We start from the raw sequence: 21,675 nt of genomic DNA on the forward strand, positions 1-21,675 counted from the left end.
AGCTTAAATAAATATAGCTACTCCATTTCTTCTGAACATCTACGTATACATTATATTTAATCACTCTCTATCAACAATATTTTCTGTTTTGTTTTTGAGGTGCACCACTTCTCTCCAAAGTGAAGGGGATTTGGGTTCCTGACTGTAAAAAGACTATTTCAGTGCTCAAAGAGACTAATTGTGAGGTCAGAATTCAGCAGTGGTTTTTCCCCTTCATTTTCTATTAACCAGAATGTTGTATAATGTTTTTGCTAAGTAAAACTGTAACCAGGCTTAAAAGCTTTTTTTCCCTACTAGAACCAAAAATAGGAACCATTACTGATACAGGATGGAGTTGGCTTTTATGAAAGTACGATACTGTGAGCATCTTCAGAAAAGGCTTTGGAGGGGTTTGTTGCCTGGGGCTGTGTATTTTGATTTTGTCTGCTTGAATCTAGGCTTTAAAATGTTGGAAAAGAAACAGGGGAAGGGGAGAATGGTTAATTAGCAATTCTTGCCTTACCTTCTTGTTTCTCTGGAGCAGAAAAGCCTCATACAGTGATAGGGAAAAGTGCTTTGCCTGCGTAGGATACCAGCAGATCTTGATTTCCTTGTCAATTCTACCAGCAATATCTGTCCTGCTCCAGGGTAAAAATTATCCAACCACAGCTTCATCTTCCCTAACATGGAGATGACAGTGCGCTTTGTGTGGTGTCAGAAAGATATGTTCATCGTCGTGCATAAAATGCTGTGAGATTCTTGGCTTATTACATTCGCAGGGATTGAGTTGTCTTCTATTCAGGCAGATCTTACTTTGTTCAGTAAGTACGGCTCATTGCAAGTCTCTCTGAACACCTGGAGTACTACTAGAGCAATGGGGTTAAAATAATAAATGAGTCTTATGTAGCATATATCATCTCACTTCTATGGAGCTTTTTCATTTTACTCTAATTAGGTTATCGTTCTCATGATTCATTACCACTAGGAATGAAACATCTGAAACAATACTTATGTTTCTTGATAGAAATGAATCAGTTTGTTGCAATGATGAAACAAAATATATGTAAAGTGATGTAAGAATTAAAAACATCTGGGGCATGCTAGACCTCACAGATTTAATCCAAGCTCTCCTCACATATTGTATATAACATAGGAAAGTACTGCACTTGAGCCGTTAGTTATTTGGACATTGCAGTGTCTTACTGCAAGTTTTTAGCAAAGCCAACAGAATGTAAAATTCCAGGTTAAGGTTCCCACAAGCTTTGGTTAATGAGTATGAAATCACTCATAAACCAGTGGGGTTCACTTGTTTAATGAAACAGTAGGCACAGTGTTGGTGTTGAGTTGGTGTTAGTCACCTAGAAAGGAGAAAAGAATCTGCTGTTTCAAAAAAAAAAGGACAAATTTCTCTGCCTCAAGTAGCATATCTCAGAGCAGAACAGCCACAACAGAGGAGCAGTAATGGGACCACCTTTTGCAGTCATTCACCACCACCAGATCATGGTCACATCCAGCCTTGAAGCTAGTGACTGTGGATAACAGACATGCAGAAATAATGCAAAGTAAAACAGATGTGTTCTGTAGAATAAAAATGTCTGTGGAAAAATGGATAAATTCTGGGATAGACCTTTGTTGTAGACATTGCATGTTCAAGTCTTCTAATCAATGATGTTTCAATCAATGTACACAGTTAAAAAGAAGAGTGTTCTCAAAATTAAACTGTGACTTCTGCTGCTGCTCATGTACTTGACAAAGCCCATACATAAAAACAATTTTCCCATCACAAATGCAGTCACCAAATGAACAAAACCCTTCTTAAAGGCAATTTTAGGGGAAAGCTACTTGGAGACTGAACTCAGTCAAACAGCAATCAGGTAATGGAGTAGTATCCATGCAGAAAAATAGGAGTGACTAATATCAGCTGAGGAACTCTACAGATGAGGCTAGATTCCTGCTTGGTAAGATTAATTAAACAGTGGAAGAGTATCCAAAGGAAGGACCAAAAGAGGTGAGCCAGAAGGAGGTACAGTAAAGGAGGCCTGACAGTCTTTGTGGTTTCAAACTTCTTGTGTTAGATACAAAGATGGGGAAAAGCTAACTTCCTTAGTCTAAATGGAACTGTGTTGAAAATATACGGAAGGCTTCATTGGAAGTTTTGTTATGTTGTTGTTTTCTCCTGATGATGAAGGTTATTAAAGTCCAATCTCTCTTCCCTTCTCTTTTTTCAAACATGAGTTTGCATGAGAGAGCAGAACAACACATTTTCAAATAGTGTTCTTCTCTCTGGATAATGTTGTTATGCAAACTATAATCAAACTAGATGACAGTTCCTCAGACAAACCTCTAGCATTAAGAGCTTTCAAAGCTCCAGGGCAGATTGTTGTTATTGGAATAGTTAGTTAAATGGAAGCTGGATTTTATTACTTTCTATAAACAACTTTCCATAAGCAGCTGGAATGATGTTGGTCCTCTGTTTTTTGGGGTTTTTTTTGTTTTTTTTTTTTTTTCTTTTTTTGGTGTTTTTTTTTTTTGGTTTTTTTGGGTTTTTTTTTTTGATTTTTTTTTTCGGGTTTTTTTTTTTTTTCCTTTCTGTTTGAACTCATTGCTCCATGAAAACATCAAGTTGACTGATGGCAATGTGGTTGCTATAGAACATGAGGCAGCCGTTGCTTTCTCCTGCCCTTTACTCATCACCAGCGCAGATGGGCACTTTGGGAAATGCAGGAAGCAGGAAAGCTCCTGGGGAGACAGACATCCCCTTTGGGTTTTGGGTTCAGCACAGCCGCTGCCTTGCCTGTTTGTCACGGATTGCACACCAAGTGTTTTTCTGGGCAAAAGCACATTTTGTGTGTGGTGCGAGAACTCCCAGGTTCAGGGGGACTTCCTGAGAGTCCTGCCCTTGCCTTTCAGGGTGCTGTGGGCTGCCCTGCCCTGTCACATCGAGGGGACAGGGGAGCGTCCTCAGGTGCAGCCGTGTCCCCGCGGGCCGGGACGGGAGCTGTCCCTGGTGCTGCAGGGACAGTGACTGGCACCCGGTAGCCCGGGCGTGGACACAGGTGTGGGGCTTGTCTCTTGGGAGGACTAGTCCTGGTTCGGCTGGGACAGAGTTAACTTTCTTCGTAGTAGCTGGTGTGAGGCTGTGTTTGGATTCGTGCTGAGGAGAAGCTGATCACACACTGATGGTTATAGTTGCTGCCAGGACAGTCAAGGACTTTCCAGCTTCTCTGCTGTGCCAGTGTCTGCAGGGGCAGGAGAAGCTGGGAGGGAGCACAGCCCCAGTTACTGGCTTAGGATTTGACCTGAGATTTAGGACTGAAACCCAAACTGGCCAATGGTATGTTCCATATCATGAACGTCATGCCCAGTATATAGATGAGGATCTGTCTGGAAGTGCTCTCTCTGGGTTGCCCACTACTCTGGGTTGGCTTTCCTTCTGGGTTGCCCCTTTAGGGTCATCTCACTCTCTCAGTCAGCTCTTGGTCTTTCAGATGCTCAGGCTCTTATCTCCTTTCCAGGATTGCAGTTTCGGGACTCTCCCTGCTCTGGGGTTGTTAGCCAGGAACAGGCTGAGCCTTGGTCATCAGGTGGTGAGCTGTATCACTGTGCATCACTCATTATGGATATATTACTATTATTATCATTATTATTTTCAATTTTATTGTAGCTTAGTTATTAAATTGTTCTTAATCTCAACCCACAAGTCTCTTTTCCCTTCACCCCTTTTAATTATCTCCCCCATTACCAGGAAGGGAAGGGTAGGTGAGTGGTTGTTATTTTTTTTGCAGCTAGCCAGAGTCAAAACTGTAACAGCTGTTCAAACCCCAGCAGTGTGGGAGTACAGAGGAGCACCGTTTCTCCGTGGTTCTGTAGAGAAGTGTCATGGGCCAGGCAGCATTTTGCCCTGTGCTGCAAAGACTCAAGCCTCAGCTGTCAGGTTTTTTTGGCAGCCCTCTTCCACAGCAGGGCTAAGCTGCATGACCCTGAGGGTATGTCGTGACCCTGAGTCTGGGCTGTTTACATCTGCAGGGAACATTTCTAATACTAAATTTCTCCAGGGCTCAGCATTCAATTTGCAGATGTTGCTGGGAGCTGATTCCCACAGTCTGTTTTAGCTTGGGGCATGTATTGGTGTTGCACTCTACATCCCTTCAGGGCTCATGAGCAGAAGAGAAACTCATGAGCAGAAGAGAAATGCCAGTTTTTCGGGAAGCCGGGGAGGGGAGGATGGTAGGAATTGTTGGATCTGATGCATCTGAAAATCTGCTTTCATACTTTTTCATTTGAATCACTCCTGTAAGAGGAACCTTTCAGCCTTTAGATTAGAGACATTCATATAACTTTCCCCAGGTAAAAAGTAAGCACACTTTACCATGATATGTCAGCTCTATTGGCTAAAATCATAGTTATAAATGAAGAAAGAAGCTTCTAGCTCTGATATTTCTGAAGGTTTTACTCCACTTATTTTTTTCTAGTGTTGTATATCTTGCCTATAGGAACTCTGAAAACAGCAACTGCCTCTAACAGTAACACGATAAGGCTTTATTTCAGAGGTGGTTTTACAGAAGGATCTGTAATACAAATCTCAAATTCTATTGATGTCTGTCCAGACAACTGGGAGATGGTCAGACTTGTTCATCCAGTCCTTATTTCTCATCAGAATTCTGCTTTAGCATGCTCAATCAACAAATTCAACATGAATACCTCGAATCATCACAGAGTTTAATCTACTTATCCTGCTCTTAGAAATTAAAAAAACCCCCCCCCCCCCAACTCCCAACCTGTCCACCAAAACCTGACATAAAAAAAAAAAAAAAATCAGGTCAGCTTCTTTCTTGGTCATTAGTTCCTGTGTGAGTCTGGCTAGAAAAGGAAATCTTAAGGGGACGGGGATGTGGGGAAATGAAGCTTGTTTGTATCAAGTCTCTGGGTAGCAATCTTGCAGGAAAGCAAAAGCAGAGAAAGGAAAATCAGTAATTTTACTGACTGAAGTGCCTTGGGGCTGAAATGTTTTTACAGAGTGACTCTGCTGATGCTGCCTTTCACCCTGCTTTGTAGATTGGCTGCTCTGAGCAGGTGCCAAGATCAGCAACAGTGAAAGTTCGTCTGGCAAATATTCAAGTGCTGGTCTAGTTGATCTGCACAGGCACTAGTGCAACAAATCTTCCCATTGAAGAACCAAAAGAACACTAGAAACACCTTAGGACTTACTCTGAGCTGTGCCCATGTGTGTGGGTGTGCCTTTTAATAAATTTTAATTCTATCTTCTGAACATTATCAATGGGAATACTGTTGAAAAAGGTGATAGTGGAGTTATTTTCAAGTAGGAGTGAGTGAAGTCCAAAGTCTAAATCCAAATAAAACTGTAGGGGAACGAGAAGATCCTGAATTGTGATTTGACTTCTGGGACGTAAAGCTTTTCCCTTAAGAGACTGGAAGAAGAAGGCTTTGCCCTTAAGCAAAATGGAAGAGGAGGTGATGGAGGACCTGACACAGCAGGAAGGAGAACCGATTGGAATGTAAACAAGGGAACAAATCTGCTAGAAAGTAGTGTGTTGTTTTTAGTTAAGAGCCAATAAAAAGTTTTGTAGATGACGTCTTCACAGTAGTAAAAGACTATAAAAGTAGTTGTAAAAGAGCAATAAAGTGATTCTCCTTCACCACCTGCCGGAGATCGCGCTTTGATTCCGCTGCATAAAACTCTCAGTTGTACACATGTTTTTTAGAGTTTAGAGACTGTGATGTCTCAGCCCACAGCAGGGAGAGAGAAGATGCATTTATATGACTAAATGAGAGAAGGAGGGACAGGCTGCCCTGTCTTGAAATTGTTGTGTGACACACAGCCTTGTTCCCTGGCTGGTCATATGAAGCATTTTCTAAAGGAACCCCCAGCTCTGCTTCATTCAAAATAGACAAAGCATCTATTTTTATTGTAGGCTCTGCAGGAACTACCTGATCTGCTTTGCACAGAACACTCCTGGAAGAATGTGAAAGACTTTTAAAAGGAGTTCTGTGATGCAAAAGAAGTAGTCTTCTACAGAAAAAGACACATATCAAACAAACAAGAACATAGAAAACTGACACCTGACACCGAGACTGTAATGACAGAAGAAAATTTTTTGGTCTCTAAGGCTTAAATAATAGAAGAGAGGGCCTATCAGCTTAAGAAGCACTGTTGAGCTTTGCAAGCATAGCTGCTAGGATCAGATCTCCATGTTCTGAAAGTCACAGAGCAGCTTACAATGTTTGTACTCAAAATGTCTGTACAGTTGGACAGGTAGCATAAGAGATCATGAAAGCTCAGCTATGAAATGTTTCTGTGAAGTCTTGGTCTGGCTCTAGACAGAACATTTTCCATTGACTCAAGGAAGACCAGGGTTTCAATTAGACACTAATCAGCATTCCTGTGTGTGACACCCTTACACACTCGAAATGTCAAAACAAGTCTAATATGACAGTAATGCAGCTTCTGTGACCTTTTCTCTTTTAATAAGAAAATTCTGTGTGTGAAATGGATTTATACTCTATTCAGGAAGGACTCTGTCATCTAGCCTTGGAAATTCTAAACAAGATAAATATTTGCAATTTTAAAAGGAGGAAAGGGGATTTCTTTGGGGTAAAATGCTAAAATACTTTTTCTATTCAAGGCCCTATTAAATATTATCTTTCCAGGTCCTGGCTGTAGAGTACAGTTGAACTGAAGAGATTTTCTACCTGAAGCCAAAACAAACAGAAAATAACTAAAAGAAATAGGTTTGGACCCTTCAAACAAAAAGTGTACTGGTTAATGGTTTCAGAGATGAAGAAAATACATTTAAAGGTAAGAGAAAAAGCAGGAAGATTGCTCAGTGCAGCTTGGAAATAAAAGAACCGCTAAGGTTACTTACAGGTTTTTGTGACCTGAGCATTAAGGTGCCATTGAAGGCTACTTTAGATGATATTTTGTTGGATTTTTATTCTCATATAGCGAAGTATAAACCTTTTTCTCACAGGAATACAGTGAGGATATTTATTGTATCTACTCTGCAGCTCTTGGGAATGAAACAGGAAAATCACTTAGTTAAAAATATGGTTTTCAGTTATTATGTATGCACTGATATTATCATGAGGCATCTTTCCTAGCATAAGTCTTGCAATTCTAGCAGGCTGCAGGCAGTATGAAGGCCATTTACATATGTTCCCTGTTCATTTTTCTATGTCTTTTTGGTTTATACTAGCAACTACATCCAAAGCCTACTGAAATCCTCCTTCAGTAGGATTGCATTCAGACAGACCATCCTTTTCTCCCACACTAAGTGAAACAATTGTATTTATGGGTTCCAGGAATTAGTTTTGCAGCATGCTGCTTGTCACAAAATAGTGTGGTTGCACTGGGTGGTGAAAGCAGCAGGAACCCCCTTTTTCATTGCCTCTTTACAACCTCTACCCTTAGGTTCCTCCCCTGTTCTGGATCTGGCATAGAAATAAACAGGCACTGTATTCCTCTGGGTCCCATCCAGCTCAGACAGGTGAGATTGGACTCCGAAGTGGGATTTAACATTTCATTTTTTCTGTGGGTTATGGGTAGGTTACTACATCCATGAAGTGAAGGATGGTACTCCTGAGCAACACGGCTACATGCTTGTTCTCCCCTTGGGCCAGTCCATAGCATAATCCAACCATAAATGCAGCAGCACAGGGTCAGTACTTACTAGGTTTGAAATGTCCATCTGTCATAAGTATCGTGGGAGAACGGCTCCAGTCTGAACAAGGGCTACACAAGACTAGGTTCTGTTTCAAGATTAGGGAAAAATGAAATCTATTTAAACTTTTGGTTCATGTCAAATTACATCAAATTGAAAGATGGATATGGGTCTGCTCATAGCCTCATAGAAAGTAATGGGTTCATATGTCCTTAGAGTAGTCTATGGGATCAGGACATAAACTATCCATTGAAGTTGTGTCTAAACCCCCTGAGTGCCTTGCAAAACATAACAATGTTCTCTATGCAGAAGTTGTTAGGCTGTTCCATTTATTTTTTTTGTTTCCCTAGGCGGTATAAACAGATGCAGTGGTTTCACTATATTTCACCAGCTGAGGTCCTGGATCCAGAAGTGGCTGAAATGGAGGAGAGTTAAGGGACAACTAGAGCAACAGGCAAGAGCTGGATGGGGACGTCTGCTTAATGTGTGTTCTCTAAGCACCTATCCTGATTTTTTGCTTTTTAATGTCTGAACCAAACAAACAAAAAAAAAAGATAGACTGTTTTACAGACTGATTGGCTCTTTGTTGTCTGGTACAGAAAAGGTTAACAAACCTACTGCAGGAATGAAGAAATACCCCAAATATTTTTGGGCAGCTGCAATATTAGGAACAGTTTGCTGTAGTTCACTGCAGGTGAGCCCTTACAGCTAAGCTATTTGGATGCTCATGTTTCCTTGAGATGTGTTTACTTTTTAAGACGTGTAAACCCCGCTGAAAATACTCACAATGGGTGAGCAAACACTGTACCACCGTTAGAAAATAAATTTAAATAAAATAAGATCCTTTGTGCTACAGGCTAAATGCCCATTGCTGAGCCTGACTCCACTCACCGGGTACGTAGCTGAGTCCCTCTAGTGGCACAAGCAGTTAGTTGGCTTCAGTGTGTTATTAAAATTTTATTTTACAGGCACATTATAGCAACAAATTCACAGGTAGCTTTTTTGGACACTTTGAGGACTGTGGCAAAGTGAATCGTGGATTAGATACTGTGCAGGCAAGTGTTAATGAATGTAAATTGATTTTGAGCTGTAAGGGGCAATTATAGATGCACCAGAAGAAGGGAATTTTTTGAAAGGTTATTCAAGAACTAATTACTATCAGTAAGAAACACGCAAAGAGCCACGTAATACCCAGGACAGCCAATAGGGATGAAAGCTTATACACAAATCTGTTATGACCTAGTAGTGAAGACTGTTTAAAAACACTGATCTCCACTTAGCTTGTAAATGCGCCTCACCCTCTTTCTCACTCGTATATTCTCTCTCTCTCTGACATACACACACACACACATGCTCCTGGATTTGCAGAAGACAGACATCTAGGGCACTTCTTGGCATCCACAGGAACATCATATGGGATTAAAAAACCCCACAGCAGTAAGTACTCACTGTATTAAATATTTCTTAAGCGGCATGCTGTCAAAACCTAGATTTAATAGTAAATGCAGGAGGACTTTAATGGAAAATGGTTGTGTGTGATTTTTCTTAGGAACTGCTGAAAGCTGCCTCTCGAGGATTACAACTTTACCTTTTGCTTTTACGGATGCTTGTTTACTACCCATGTGGTAACCTCTGGACAGCCAGTAATCCATTCATTATCCACACTGATTGAGTGCAGGAGTAGTGCAGTGGTAACTACTTCACTCAGCTGACGGCAGCCGACAAAAGGAGGGAAATGATGAATTCAGACAATTTAACCTCCCAAAGCTTCCTCTCTGCGATTCACAGCAATGCCAGCAATTTATTCTCAGGGCTCCAGTTTGTTCAGTCCTTCAAGCCACTCATCATCCCCTGCTACTCGCTGGTAGTTTTTATTGGCGTCATCGGGAATTACCTTCTCATTTATGTTATCTGCAAGACAAAAAAAATGCACAACGTCACCAACTTTCTGGTAGGCAATCTGGCTTTTTCAGACATGCTCATGTGTGCAACCTGCGTGCCCCTGACACTTGCCTATGCCTTCGAGCCCAGAGGATGGGTGTACGGGCGTTTCATGTGCTACTTTGTTTTCCTGATGCAACCCGTCACCGTGTTCGTGTCTGTCTTTACCTTGACTGTCATAGCGGTGGACAGGTATTATGCCATGGTGTACCCGTTCCGCAGGAGGCTCACAATCCCTATTTGTGCTTATATCCTGGCTGCTATTTGGCTGCTGAGCTGTACCTTGGCTGCCCCAGCCTTGGTCCACACTTACCACGCGGAGTTCCCAGAACTGGACTTCTCCATCTGTGAGGAGTTTTGGTTCCACATGAAAAGAGATCGCTTAGCTTACGCCTACAGCACTCTCATCATCACCTATGTGCTGCCGTTGGCTGTCATCTCCCTGTCCTACCTGAGAATCTCAGTCAAGCTGAAAAATCGTGTAGTCCCAGGCAATGTCACCCAGGGCCAAGCTGAGTGGGACCGAGCAAGGAGGAGAAAGACTTTTCGCTTGCTGGTCTTAGTGGTGGCAGCCTTTGGAGTCTGTTGGCTGCCTCTGCACATCTTCAACATGATAAAGGACATAGACATCAGCTTGATTGACAAGCAGTACTTCAACTTCATCCAGCTGCTGTGCCACTGGTTTGCGATGATGTCCGCTTGCACCAACGCCTTCCTCTATGCCTGGCTCCACGACAGCTTCAGGGGGGAGCTGAAGAAAATGTTTGCCTGGAGAAAGAAGAAAATTGGACCCACTACAAACTGCATTATGGCCAGCGTGGTGCTGTAAATGAGAGCTGCTGGGAGTGCGCTTCCTTCGTATGTAAACACTGTAAGTCTTTTCCATTTCTAATTAGTCCTGATTGCTGACATTTGTCCTGAGGGCTTAAATATAACAACACAAGTCCCGTGTGTAGCCCCCCAGCACCTCCACTCCTCCTGGAGAGGGAGAGGCAGATGTCATGTCCCAAAAATGCCTTTACTTCTTTGACGGGAGTTAGAGGCCAAGGAGATGTTAGAGCAATAATATACCCTCATGTAAGCTATGGGGAGCCTTCCTATCTGCTTTGGATACAGATATGTCCTACAGACATGGGATTTGGGAATCCATAGCAGGGGGGCTGGAATCTGTGCTTTGTGCTTTTTGAACCCAGCATCATCACGCAATCCCAAACTTCCTATGTCTTGCGAACCTGCAGCACAGCATGTAGCAAGGTGAGGTGCAGTATTGTGAGAGAGGAAGTAAAACCTAAGTGATGGTATTTCTGTGAGGTGCTACTGCCATGCAGGGTGTGCAACAGCCTTTTTGGTGGATTTGCTGATGGACAGACTGGAAACATAATCTGTTGTGGAAAATCATCCAAATAGGAGGATTTATTAGTATTACTACTTTACTGACATTGAATTTTGTTCTGGCCGTTGTCTCGTGTAACTCCAAGTTGCTGACCCTACCACAAGGTAGCTGTGTTCCCAGCCAGAGGAGTGGACATCGTTGTGGCTTTGTCAGTGCTGAGACCCTTTCCACTCCTTTCTTGAGGAACCAATTTGACGTGTGGCAATGCAGATTTATCTTCAGAGACACAGCCAGCGACTTTGATAGTGTCTTCAGGAGCCATTCTGGAGGTGTCTGTTAGGAGACAGAAAGTGGAAGGGGCTGTTGACATTGAGCTGTGTATGAGCACTGCGGGACCAAAGACAGACCTGTCAAGCGGAGCGGAGTGGAAAGTGCTCGCTTTTGAAGGAGCCTTTGAGAAAGAAACACTTTCCTTTGACATTCACCTTACAAATGGATGAGGGAGTTAGAAGCTATAATCATCCTAATAGTTTCTAGTTTCTTCCTCCCTCTGTCTGAACTGAAAATCTCTGAGACAATGGATAAGTGCAAGGGGAAAAAGTACTGAAAGCAGACACTTTCTGAGAAGGCTTCTTCTGGGATGGCAGGAGGAACTGACTGACATCAAGCTAAGATCACTTGGAGAAGCAGCATGATTTGGGGGCAGTTTTGGCCATGGTCAGCAAAGGCAACATTCTGCTCATGGCTGCACATGGCCAGAAGCGTATGGGCTGCGAGGCAATGCAAATAGAAGAGAGGGGAGAAGGGAGAAAGAGAGGATGGTTTCTCTTGTTTGTAAATGTACTCCTGCGGTGAAACTGTGCATATCATTTTGCTCATCAGCATTCAATAAGCTAATCTGGTTAGAAAAAATACACAGATGCATATACACACACTGGGAACTGCACTGGAAAAGCATTTTAAAGTCCTTCTCAGAAATATCCATAGAATTTCAAGCTGTTCTGTTGCTAGTAATGAGGAACTGGATATTAGAAGCTGATTACCGAGACACTGAATCAAGGAAAGTCCTTTTAAAGTGGGTACTACTTTCATTCACTCTGTGATGAAGTGTATCTGCCTTGCTTACCTTGTTTTAAAGATTTAAATGACTTATTAAATGATGTTTTGCTTTTGCTGAATTTTAGCAAATTGTTTTTCCTTTAAACTCAATATAGGAAGTTCCTGGAATAGCTGGTGATTTTGAAAAGGAAAAAAGCCCTGCCAAACAAACCAACCACATTTTATAAGCTTTTCAGCTCCAGTTTCAGGGCTCTTTTGAAGAGAATAGAGAGTAGGACACCAAGAGAACACTGAAACAACACTGCAAAAAGCAGCCTTAAATAACAACAAAAATCCTGATTTTTAGAGATTAACCTTCTATGGATTTATATAACTTCAAGCTGTTAATTTGTCAGTTTATAAAGGCTAATTAGCATGGCGATGGCCCATAATGTTCAGAACCTTATGCACCAAACACAGACAGCACTGTAATCCAGAGTGATCCAGTGGAGTCACTGGGAAGACTCTTGTCACCACAACAGCCCTGGGATTGTTTCCTTCTTGCACATCATGTTTTACCCTTATTTGCCAGTACTGCAGTCTGGCTTGTTAACATTCTCTTGAATGTTAGTGACTGCAGATGGCTGCTGCAGAGAGCTGCATGAAGCAAACAAGAAGGATTTCTCTCTCTATTTTTTTTCCTTGAGACAGAAGTGAAGAGCTGTTCAGTATATATATTGTTTGCACAGTGACAGATGCCCTGGGAACATCTTGCTACCAGCAGCCCCTGGTACCAGCTGCAGTGACAGCAGTGCCGAGGTCTGTCATCTCGAGGAGGTGCTCAGGAGTGCCCAGCATGGCAGACACCCTTGTTTAAGTGCTGGTTTAACCTGTACATGCCTTGAACCTGTCAAGACTTGCATTTGCAGCAGAAAGCTCAGAGCCTGCTCTTTCTTTCAAGCCCTTCTCAGGGTTAAATTCTGCAGATGCACCCCAAAATGATCTGCGCTCTCCAGCCATGGGCTCCTGAGGTTCCTTCACTCTCCTCTGCAGCCCCCCTGGCCCACCTCAGTGGTCATGCCAAGCCTTTTTTACAGGATTTCCCGGTATGGTGTACAAAGGAGATCCAGTCCTGAGCAGGAGGGCTGAGGGTCCCGTGGGCTGGCGGGGATGGAGGCACAGACACATTTGTTCAGCCCCAGCTCCGAATCCAGCCCAAAGAACCTCTGCTCAATGTAATTACTGTTTTCTCTGATATCCAGAGTAATAAACAATAATAAGATTTAGAGGCACGTTGGTGTGCTCCTTTAATCCAGTTATGCAAATAATTATATTAAAAACCGTCATGTGAAATGTGTTTGCTAATCTCCACCCCTCTCTGGGGAGCTGCTGTGGTTCTCTGAGGGACCAGGGCTCATCACTACAGTATTTTTGATGGTATAATTTTTAATTACAGCTTAAGAAATCATTGCATGATTTCATTTTATAAAGTAGCTCAGTTCAAGACTTGGTGAATGTATTAACTTTCCCTGGAAGGGTTTTAATTGTTGTTTCTTGCTTATGATCGAATCCAAGGACCTGCACACCTCAGGGCAGTTGCTCTGCAGGAATGGAGCAGAGTTTGTGTCTGAGCTGAGGTATGGCAGAATGCTGTATCATAGAATCACAGAATGGTTTGGGTGGGAAGGGACCTTAAAGATCATCTAGTTCCAAGCCCCCTGCCATGGGCAGGGACACCTCCCACTAGCCCAGGTTGCTCAAAGCCTCATCCAGCCTGGCCTTGAACCCCTCCAGGGATGGGGCATCCACAGCTTCTCTGGGCAACCTGGGCCAGTGCTTCCCCACCTTCACAGGAAAAATATTCTTCCTAATATGTACTCTAAATCTCCCCTCTTTCAGCTTAAAACTGTTACCCCTCATCCTATCACTGCGCCCCCAATCAAGAGTCCCCCCCATCTCTCCTGTAGCCCCCTTTGAGCACTGGAAGGCTGCTATGAGGTCTCTATATGCTCCTCATCTGCTGGGATTTCCTTCCAGTTTTTTTACATGTACCACAAGGCTTTCAGCAGGTAAAGACCCAGGTGTTCTCCATTCCACAGCAGCAAATAAAAGCTATGTATGGTGGGTCCTCAGCCAGCCTCTGGTAAACGCTCCTAGACGTACTGTGGAGTTTGTATACATGCTCTGAGGTGGTGTTTGCAGGCAGATACTAAATGCATTAGCCAGCAAGTGGGTTATCAGAGCATGGTGAGTCTTGGGTTTTGGAAACGGAAGGCCCACACAGGACCAACTTACTCATTGTAAAAATCATCTGGGAGATTTCACCGGGGCCAAACCTCTACAGCTCAGAAGGCTCTGCACATCTTAACTGTGGAGATTTATTGAGATAGAGAATGAGATGATGGGGAGAGACAGGGGAGGGTGAGATGCCTTCACTGTAAGTGAAGAGCACAGATTGAGACAGCAGTAATCACAGCTTCACAAGCTGAATCTACGCTGAGTAGCTGTTGGTCAGACTTACAGAGCACAGTTCTACCATATCTAATACCAACATTTACAGATGTAAAAATGCTTGATCGAATCTAAGCTATTTCCTACTGTCAAAAGTGGGGTTTATATTAAACGGCAATGTACTTACAAAATTCCTAAAAAAGTAAATAAGTTAATAAGATCAGGAATTACAAACATTAGATAGTGAACAAAGGTCACTAAATCTGAATTCAGACAGACAAAGCAAAACAAGAGTTAATCAAACGTCAGTTAGAGTCAGGTAGAGTTGATCTCCCCCCCGCCTCAAAAGTCTTAGCTCAAAGCAGTCACCAGAGATTAAACTGCTTGTGCAATGCACTGATTTAAATACATTTTCCTTATACTTGGATGAAGAAAACTGTGAGAGTTGTATTTGTATCATATTTGGGGAATGGTATTTTATCCAGGGTGGGCAAAAGCAGATCCTGCCATAAGGCCATTCCTCACAGGAGCATGGTGAGTGTTTCCCAGCTGACATCCTGGGAAAAACTGGTATTTTTCATACCAGCTGAACAACAGCTGCTCTGTACAGTTTTAATTGAGTGAATCTTGCTTGTTGAGGTGCCATTGGTGAGTTATAATTAGATGTCTAAGATAATGCAGGGTACAGGCACAAGCTGAAAATGGTACACCTGCAGCTGGGAAAAAAAATATGCAAAATTGGACAGAACTGTACAGTGCATCCATCAATCTGCTGACCAGGCAAGAAGAGGGTAGAGAGAGAAACAGCGTGCTGCTGATAAAGCCCCAGCTGTCTTTGCTGCTTCTAATTGAAGAAATATATGATAATTTTTTTACCTCCAGCCCTCCCCTCTCACTTCCCACTATAGTATTCTCAGAAAAAAAATAGTTGCATTCCTCCTGCGCTCCCCTGGAGAAAAGGTTGCTCAGGGGTCAAAACTAACATTTCTACCTTGTAGAAATATTTTCCTGTGCGGGTGGTGAGGCAGTGGCCCAGGTTGCCCAGAGAAGCTGTGGATGCCCCATCCCTGGAGGGGTTCAAGGCCAGGCTGGATGAGGCTTTGAGCAACCTGGCCTAGTGGGAGGTGTCCCTGCCCATGGCAGGGGGGTTGGAACTAGATGATCTTTAAGGTTCCTTCCAACCCAAACCATTCTGTGATTCTGTGACCCTTCCTTCAGAAGTCATTATCATACTCCCTGTGTCAAGTGCAGACTTCCAGTACATTCTTACTGCATACTGATATAACTAGATGGGACAGGCTTTCCCCAGGCTGATTTCAATCAGATTTTGTATATGTTTCTCTGCTCCCTGCTCTCCCAGAGTTTTGAAACCATTGATCAACAGGTCAGTAGAAGCAGGGGCCTCAAGGATGTTGAAATCCTGGTAGCAATCTGAAATTAGGAAGAATACTAACATTTTCTTGGTGCCCCTCAGGGAAGGACAAGACATCTAAGTGCTCTCTCCTTTAGGGACCCACAGAGGATTCCACAGGGGATGGTGTAAACAACTCAGAACTTGTTACAAGATGGCCAGGCTGCCTCCCGATAGGACAAAAACTGAGAGGTTAAGGGCATGAAGATCAAACATATCACATTGGGAGTTATGTCCCTTTGGGACCTAAAATCTGCTCGCTTTGTCAAGATAGGGTTGACTTCCGTGCCTGTTGTTGTTTATTTTCCCTTTCTACAGCCTGCTTTTCCAAAATAAGTTAATGAAACTAGTAATTGATATAAAGAATAAAACATGTACTCAGGAGCTCCCTGTTTTGTGTAGTGTTTTGTGTCTCCAGCTCACTGGAAATCAATTTGGGATCGCTGCTATCTATTTGCAGCTGACTGAGCTCTCTATTCTTTGCATCTTGTTTATGTTAATTACCACCATTAAATTGTAATTTCCTTGTTTTTTTTTTGTTTTGTTTTTGGTTTTGGTTTTGTTTTTTGTTTTTTCTTCTCTGCAGGAAACATACAAAAGGAGATGATGGCTTTAATCCCTACATCTACATTTCCAACAATTCTGACATTCCCATTAGGCACTGGAGACCATTGCTTCAGCAGCTAGCAGGGCTGCAAAGCAAAGCTTGCTGCTTCCCAGCGTAGCAATGAGATCTGCCTCTCCTGCTAAGCACAGCTCTTGGTTTCCAGATAACATGATGGAAAGGCAGCCTACGGCTCATGGCGGCAGGAGGGGGCTTAGTGCCATGGTCTGCCAGAGCCTGGTGATATGCGTGGTGCTGAGCATCACCCCATCAACATCCCCAGCAAAGCGACGTGCTCGGCAGGAGGCAGCTGGTGCTCCTGCGAGGCTGGACAGCACGAGGTGGCATTGCTCTCTCTACGGTTTCTCAGCCACAGGGAGTTACGTTCAGCTACACCATCGCACCCACAACAAGATGGGCCAATGCTCTAGTGAAAACATGACAGCCAAACGACACGGTGGCTGTGATGCACTGTCACAGGTTGCCACTGGTCACACCTTAAGTTTGTCCAGCCAGCTGCATTTGGGTTTGAGAAGGTGAAGCAATGGGCTGTGTTGTAAAACAAACCAGCCTTGGGCTCAGGGAGGCAGGGCAAGAAAGAAAGAAAGAAAGAAAAAGAATATTTTTGGACTTCAAACAAACAATAACCACCCAGAAGTGAAATCTATAACCACCCAGAGGCTGTGTTTCTGTATGAATGTAGGAGTTACTCCAAAGCCTTCTTGTGAGTGTGGTCCCTCACTTGCAGCATGCCAGTTCATAGAACCACAGAATGGTTAGGGTTGGAAAGAAGCTTAGAGATCATCTAGTTCCAACCCCCCTGCTATGGGGTTCAGTGTATTGCCTTTATTGCATCTTCTGGCTTGACTGAATCTTCCCTCCCATTCCTCAGCCATACAGGGAGCAAGCCAGGTGTACGCATGCACCACGAGTGTGGTCCAGGGACAGATGAGTCGAGGGTGAATGCACTTGTGGCAGGGTTTTTTTATAAAAAATAACTGATGGAGTTTTGTGGCAAGTGTTTGACTAACCCAATCCTCAGCAACTGGATGCAACTCTGGAGGAAGCAAGACGAAAATAATCCAAGTATCATGTGCTATGAGCTACATCACCAATTAGAAATTACATTCTGAGTCACTGAATACAAAGTATTTCAAATCATTAAGAAGACAAAACCTTCAACACTTGGCTTTGGAATGATTTCCCCTGAATTACTGGACTCTTTTAAAATTCAACATCTGTTGCTAACATGCATAACTTAAAAAAAATTAAAAATAAATTTGAAACCATCTGAAGCACTAGACACAGCATATGGCAAACCAGTTTAAATTTAACAAGTCAATAATATTATCATTGTGAATCAGTTCTTCATTAAAACATGTATTCATGTCTGTTGTAAAATACTTTTGTACCAACGCAATTGTCAGTTGTCACAGCAAATTCTAAATTGTTTTGATAGTACCTCCTCTTGGAAAATTGCCACAGACTGAGGATAGATGAAATGCAATCCATCACTAGTCAAAAAAAGGTTCTAACAATACCACTAACAAAGTGCAGGGAAGCTTTTTGAGACCCACGTTTTGCTATAGTTACAAAAAGATGGGTTTCTTTATTTTTAGGGCATTGTGGAGAGCACCATTCCAAACAATTCTCACCCCCCAAAAAAAGGCTCTGACAACATCCGCATGCTTTCATAGTTCATAACATTTTTCCTTTATTGTTAAATGAAAAAATATATTTGCCCTTGAAAGTGTTTCAAATGGCACTACCCACCCGCAAGCGCTGCTGACTAGGGGTAGGGTGAGGATAAGAGAGACAGGTGGGGGTTAAAAGGCAGACTGCCCAGACCCTGAAGTCATTAAATTATTGAATAAAGGTAACCGTGCATTGAAAAGTTGTCTTTCAATCATTCACTGAGTCATAGATTTACCTCTTACTCCCACATGTATTCTAAGGAAAGGTGCTTGAATTTCAGGCTACTGATTTTCATGCAGAGACCTCTCCCTTCAGCCCAGTACGAGGCACCCAGCCTCAGACATGCAGGTTTAAAATCACATCTTCACTTCGCATCCTCAGTGGTGGCTGTCAACTAGTTCAGCTGAGGGAGCAGCTTATTCTGCACATTAGCATTCAACATTTTGGGTAAATTGTCCAAACAATCTGCTTGGGATGCTGTCAGTGCTCCTACATATTCTCCCAGTCTCACCAAGTTTAAATCTGATTTGTGAGTTCAGTCCAGATTCTGCTTTCCAAGGTTTTAAACAGAAGTGGTAAAGTAATCAAGAGCCTTAGGTTAAATATCTTTTCTATACATGTGAAATTTATTATCAATCAAGTAGAAAAAACCCTAAAACAAAACCAAACAAAACCCCCCCAAAACACCCAAAACTCCAACATGTTAAAGGAATGGATTAACGTTAAAAATAGGTCACTTTTACAATGCTGTGGTTCCTGGGGATTAGGCCACTTTTAAAAGGGGTAGAAGGAATTTTAATGTTTGCCCACCATTGAAGAAGGTATATGCAAGTGAAATATTTGGTAGCTTTCTCAACCATTATGGGTTTGCTGAGTGATCAGAAAAGAACAGAAGAACTGAGGACAAGAGGAAAACACACAGGATTTGTAGTGCTAAAATGAATTAGCTGGATGAGCTGAACCTGCAATATGCTGTTCAACAAACACAGCCTAATTTACAGGGCTAGCTCTGCTGAAAACAGAGATAATGAGGCAAGCACTTTTGCTTCCAGTTCTAACACGAGGTATTTGAAAACAGAGGTGGAATGTGGGTTGGGGGAAGGCCAGACTGGCACAAGAAGAGCCTTGAAATTTTTGGCAGCAGTGAACAGAGTCTAAATGTAGAGTGTCAGTACAGCTTTCTAAATCTGAAGCTATTCACTTTCAAATATTGAGAGTGGAGGAGATGGATAAAAGTGATGTAGAGCTACACTAAGTTTTGCAATTCACCTATTTAATAATACTGGCAAGAAAAGCAAGCCCTACAGATTACCCTAAATTGCAGATGTTTGAAACATGGGTCTGCAGTTTGATTTCACCTTTTATTACTGGAGGTCTAACCTTTGAGTAGAGACAAATGTCTCTGTATTGTTTCTTCTTAGATGGAGCCCGGAGACTTAACCAAGCCACTATGATTTTCTGCTGTATATAACAGTTCCAAAATTAGCTTTGAGGTGTCTCTCCACAAGATTTTAATTTAACATTCACAGCATAACCACAGGATGGAAAACAACAAGTCATGTAGGTAGAAACTCTTGCTAGTGCCCCATTTACAGTAACTAAACATGCTTAAAACCCAGAAGAAATGTCAGAGGACTGTTGGAATCTTCGAAATACTCTGTTTAATCTTTGCATAGCTAGAGGTGTTTTCTATGAAACCACAGCTCTTATGACCTGGAGTTCATGCCTTCTGCAGTTGGTCTGGGCAGCCCCAGAGCACTGATGTTTCCAGGGAGAGCAATACTCCTTCAGGAAATACTGTCTCCTTGTGAGTTGGATTCTGCCACTTTTTAATCATCACGACATGTTCAGTAACTGCTGAAACACAAGGAAGACGCTACTCTCAACAAAATATGGCAGAGTCTAGCTATGCAGATCTATGCTAATTTCTTTAAATAATGGCTAAGAGTCCAACAGACACCTATTATCCACTGAATCTCAACCCTGCATACATATTTCCCAATAAACACTAATTAGCCATCTGAGAATCCATCAGAGAGTAATAGTTTCGTTTAGTTCAGAACAAATGTGGATACGCTGTCACTGAAAGCTGTGTCACATCTGAAAAGTAGAGAGAAGCTTGAAAGGAACCTATAAAGCCTCTGTGATTCAGAGCACTTAAGCACTGTGATACGGCTGCTTATAAGTATCTCCTTCTGAAGCATGTTTGGACAAACTGTCTGAACAAAAGAGAAGCAAATACAAGTTACTGCTTAGTCACTACATGGAGTACCACCAGCTGCAGTCACACTTTGGGTTGCTCCCAGTTATCCAAGAAGCTTACTGTCACCTCCATCAATATCAGCACTAGTCTTGATTTCAGGATCAAGATAACGGGTTTTACAAGGGGTCCCTACCTTTTTCTTCTCTGTTCTACACTAGTAGAAGGGAAACACAAGTGAGCTTCCAACCCGTTAATTTCCTGTTTCATAATATTCACAAATTGCCTTATTTTTTTCTTTTTTTTTCTGCAGACAATCAGAAGCTCTCAGGACAAGCACTGCCCCCCTCCATGCACATTGTTGAGGTTCTAACAAACAGGAGAGCTCAAGATTTGGGCTATGTCCTTCTAATAGCTATAGCAGATAAAAGATTGGAGTCTATAAGGCACAAACCACAAAGCAGAGGATAAGTACACATAATCATCATCCTAATCCAGAGCTGAAACAAGAACTCTAAATCAGATCTAGTCAGTGTATCCAGTGCCAGCTCTTCACAAGAAACTAATATCAGCTTCCCTTCAACATTTAGGATTTGCACTTTCAATAAAATAGCTAGATCTTTACTCACTAAAGCATCTCCAAAAGTTACCCCTTGTTTCCCAGGAACCTGCTAATCAGCTGTTTTCTCACTAATTCTAAATTAGAAAAACAAATCTTGTTTTCCCTACTCCCCAACAGACCTTAACATCCTCTTTCCTAAGAGAACTAATACTTCTTGACAAACACGATGTGTCCTCCCACCACCATCAGCTGGCCCTCCAGCACCTGCCCCAGCCCAGCAGGCAGAACCTTAAATAGGGCTCTCAGAGCCCTGACGTAAAACCCTGGCAGTGATGCTGGAGGCTGGGCCAGGTGGGAGTGGTTTATAGATTGTTCTAGTTTACTAAACAAAAGTTTTACAAGGTTGTATTAATAGATACTATCACATGAGTTCAGGTAGAACCCACATATGCAAAAGGGTGATTAGTATAGCTATCTGATACTAATAGAGAAGCCTGTCAAAATTAAAAAAAAAAAAAAAAAAAAACCACAAAACCCCAAAAACCTACCTTCTAATCTGTTAAGAAAATAAATCCTGAAGAAAATACTAAGAAAATAAACCTAGGGGTGGCATGCTGAGGGTAGGCGTGGATTCAACAGTTCAGCTCAAGTGCATCTACACTAATGCACGCAGTATGAGCAACAAGCAAGAGGAGCTGGAGGCCATTGTGCAGCAGAACAGCTGTGACCTAGTGGCCATCACAGAAACATGGTGGGACGAGTCTCATAGTTGGAGTGCTGCA

The 21,675-nt window shown here is 42.5% G+C and overlaps 1 protein-coding gene across 1 annotated transcript; it reads left to right on the forward strand.

The window, feature by feature from the left end:
- The first annotated feature begins 9,366 nt into the window (after window positions 1-9,366).
- LOC104464233 (prolactin-releasing peptide receptor-like) lies at window positions 9,367-10,448 on the forward strand. Its single transcript, XM_010076881.1, has one exon. The coding sequence runs from the start codon at window positions 9,394-9,396 to the stop codon at window positions 10,426-10,428; it is 1,035 nt and encodes a 344-aa protein (XP_010075183.1). The 5' UTR covers window positions 9,367-9,393; the 3' UTR covers window positions 10,429-10,448.
- Window positions 10,449-21,675: the final 11,227 nt, after the last annotated feature.

Source organism: Pterocles gutturalis, unplaced genomic scaffold (assembly GCF_000699245.1).
Source record: "Pterocles gutturalis isolate BGI_N339 unplaced genomic scaffold, ASM69924v1 scaffold8008, whole genome shotgun sequence".
Lineage (NCBI taxonomy): Eukaryota > Metazoa > Chordata > Aves > Pterocliformes > Pteroclidae > Pterocles > Pterocles gutturalis.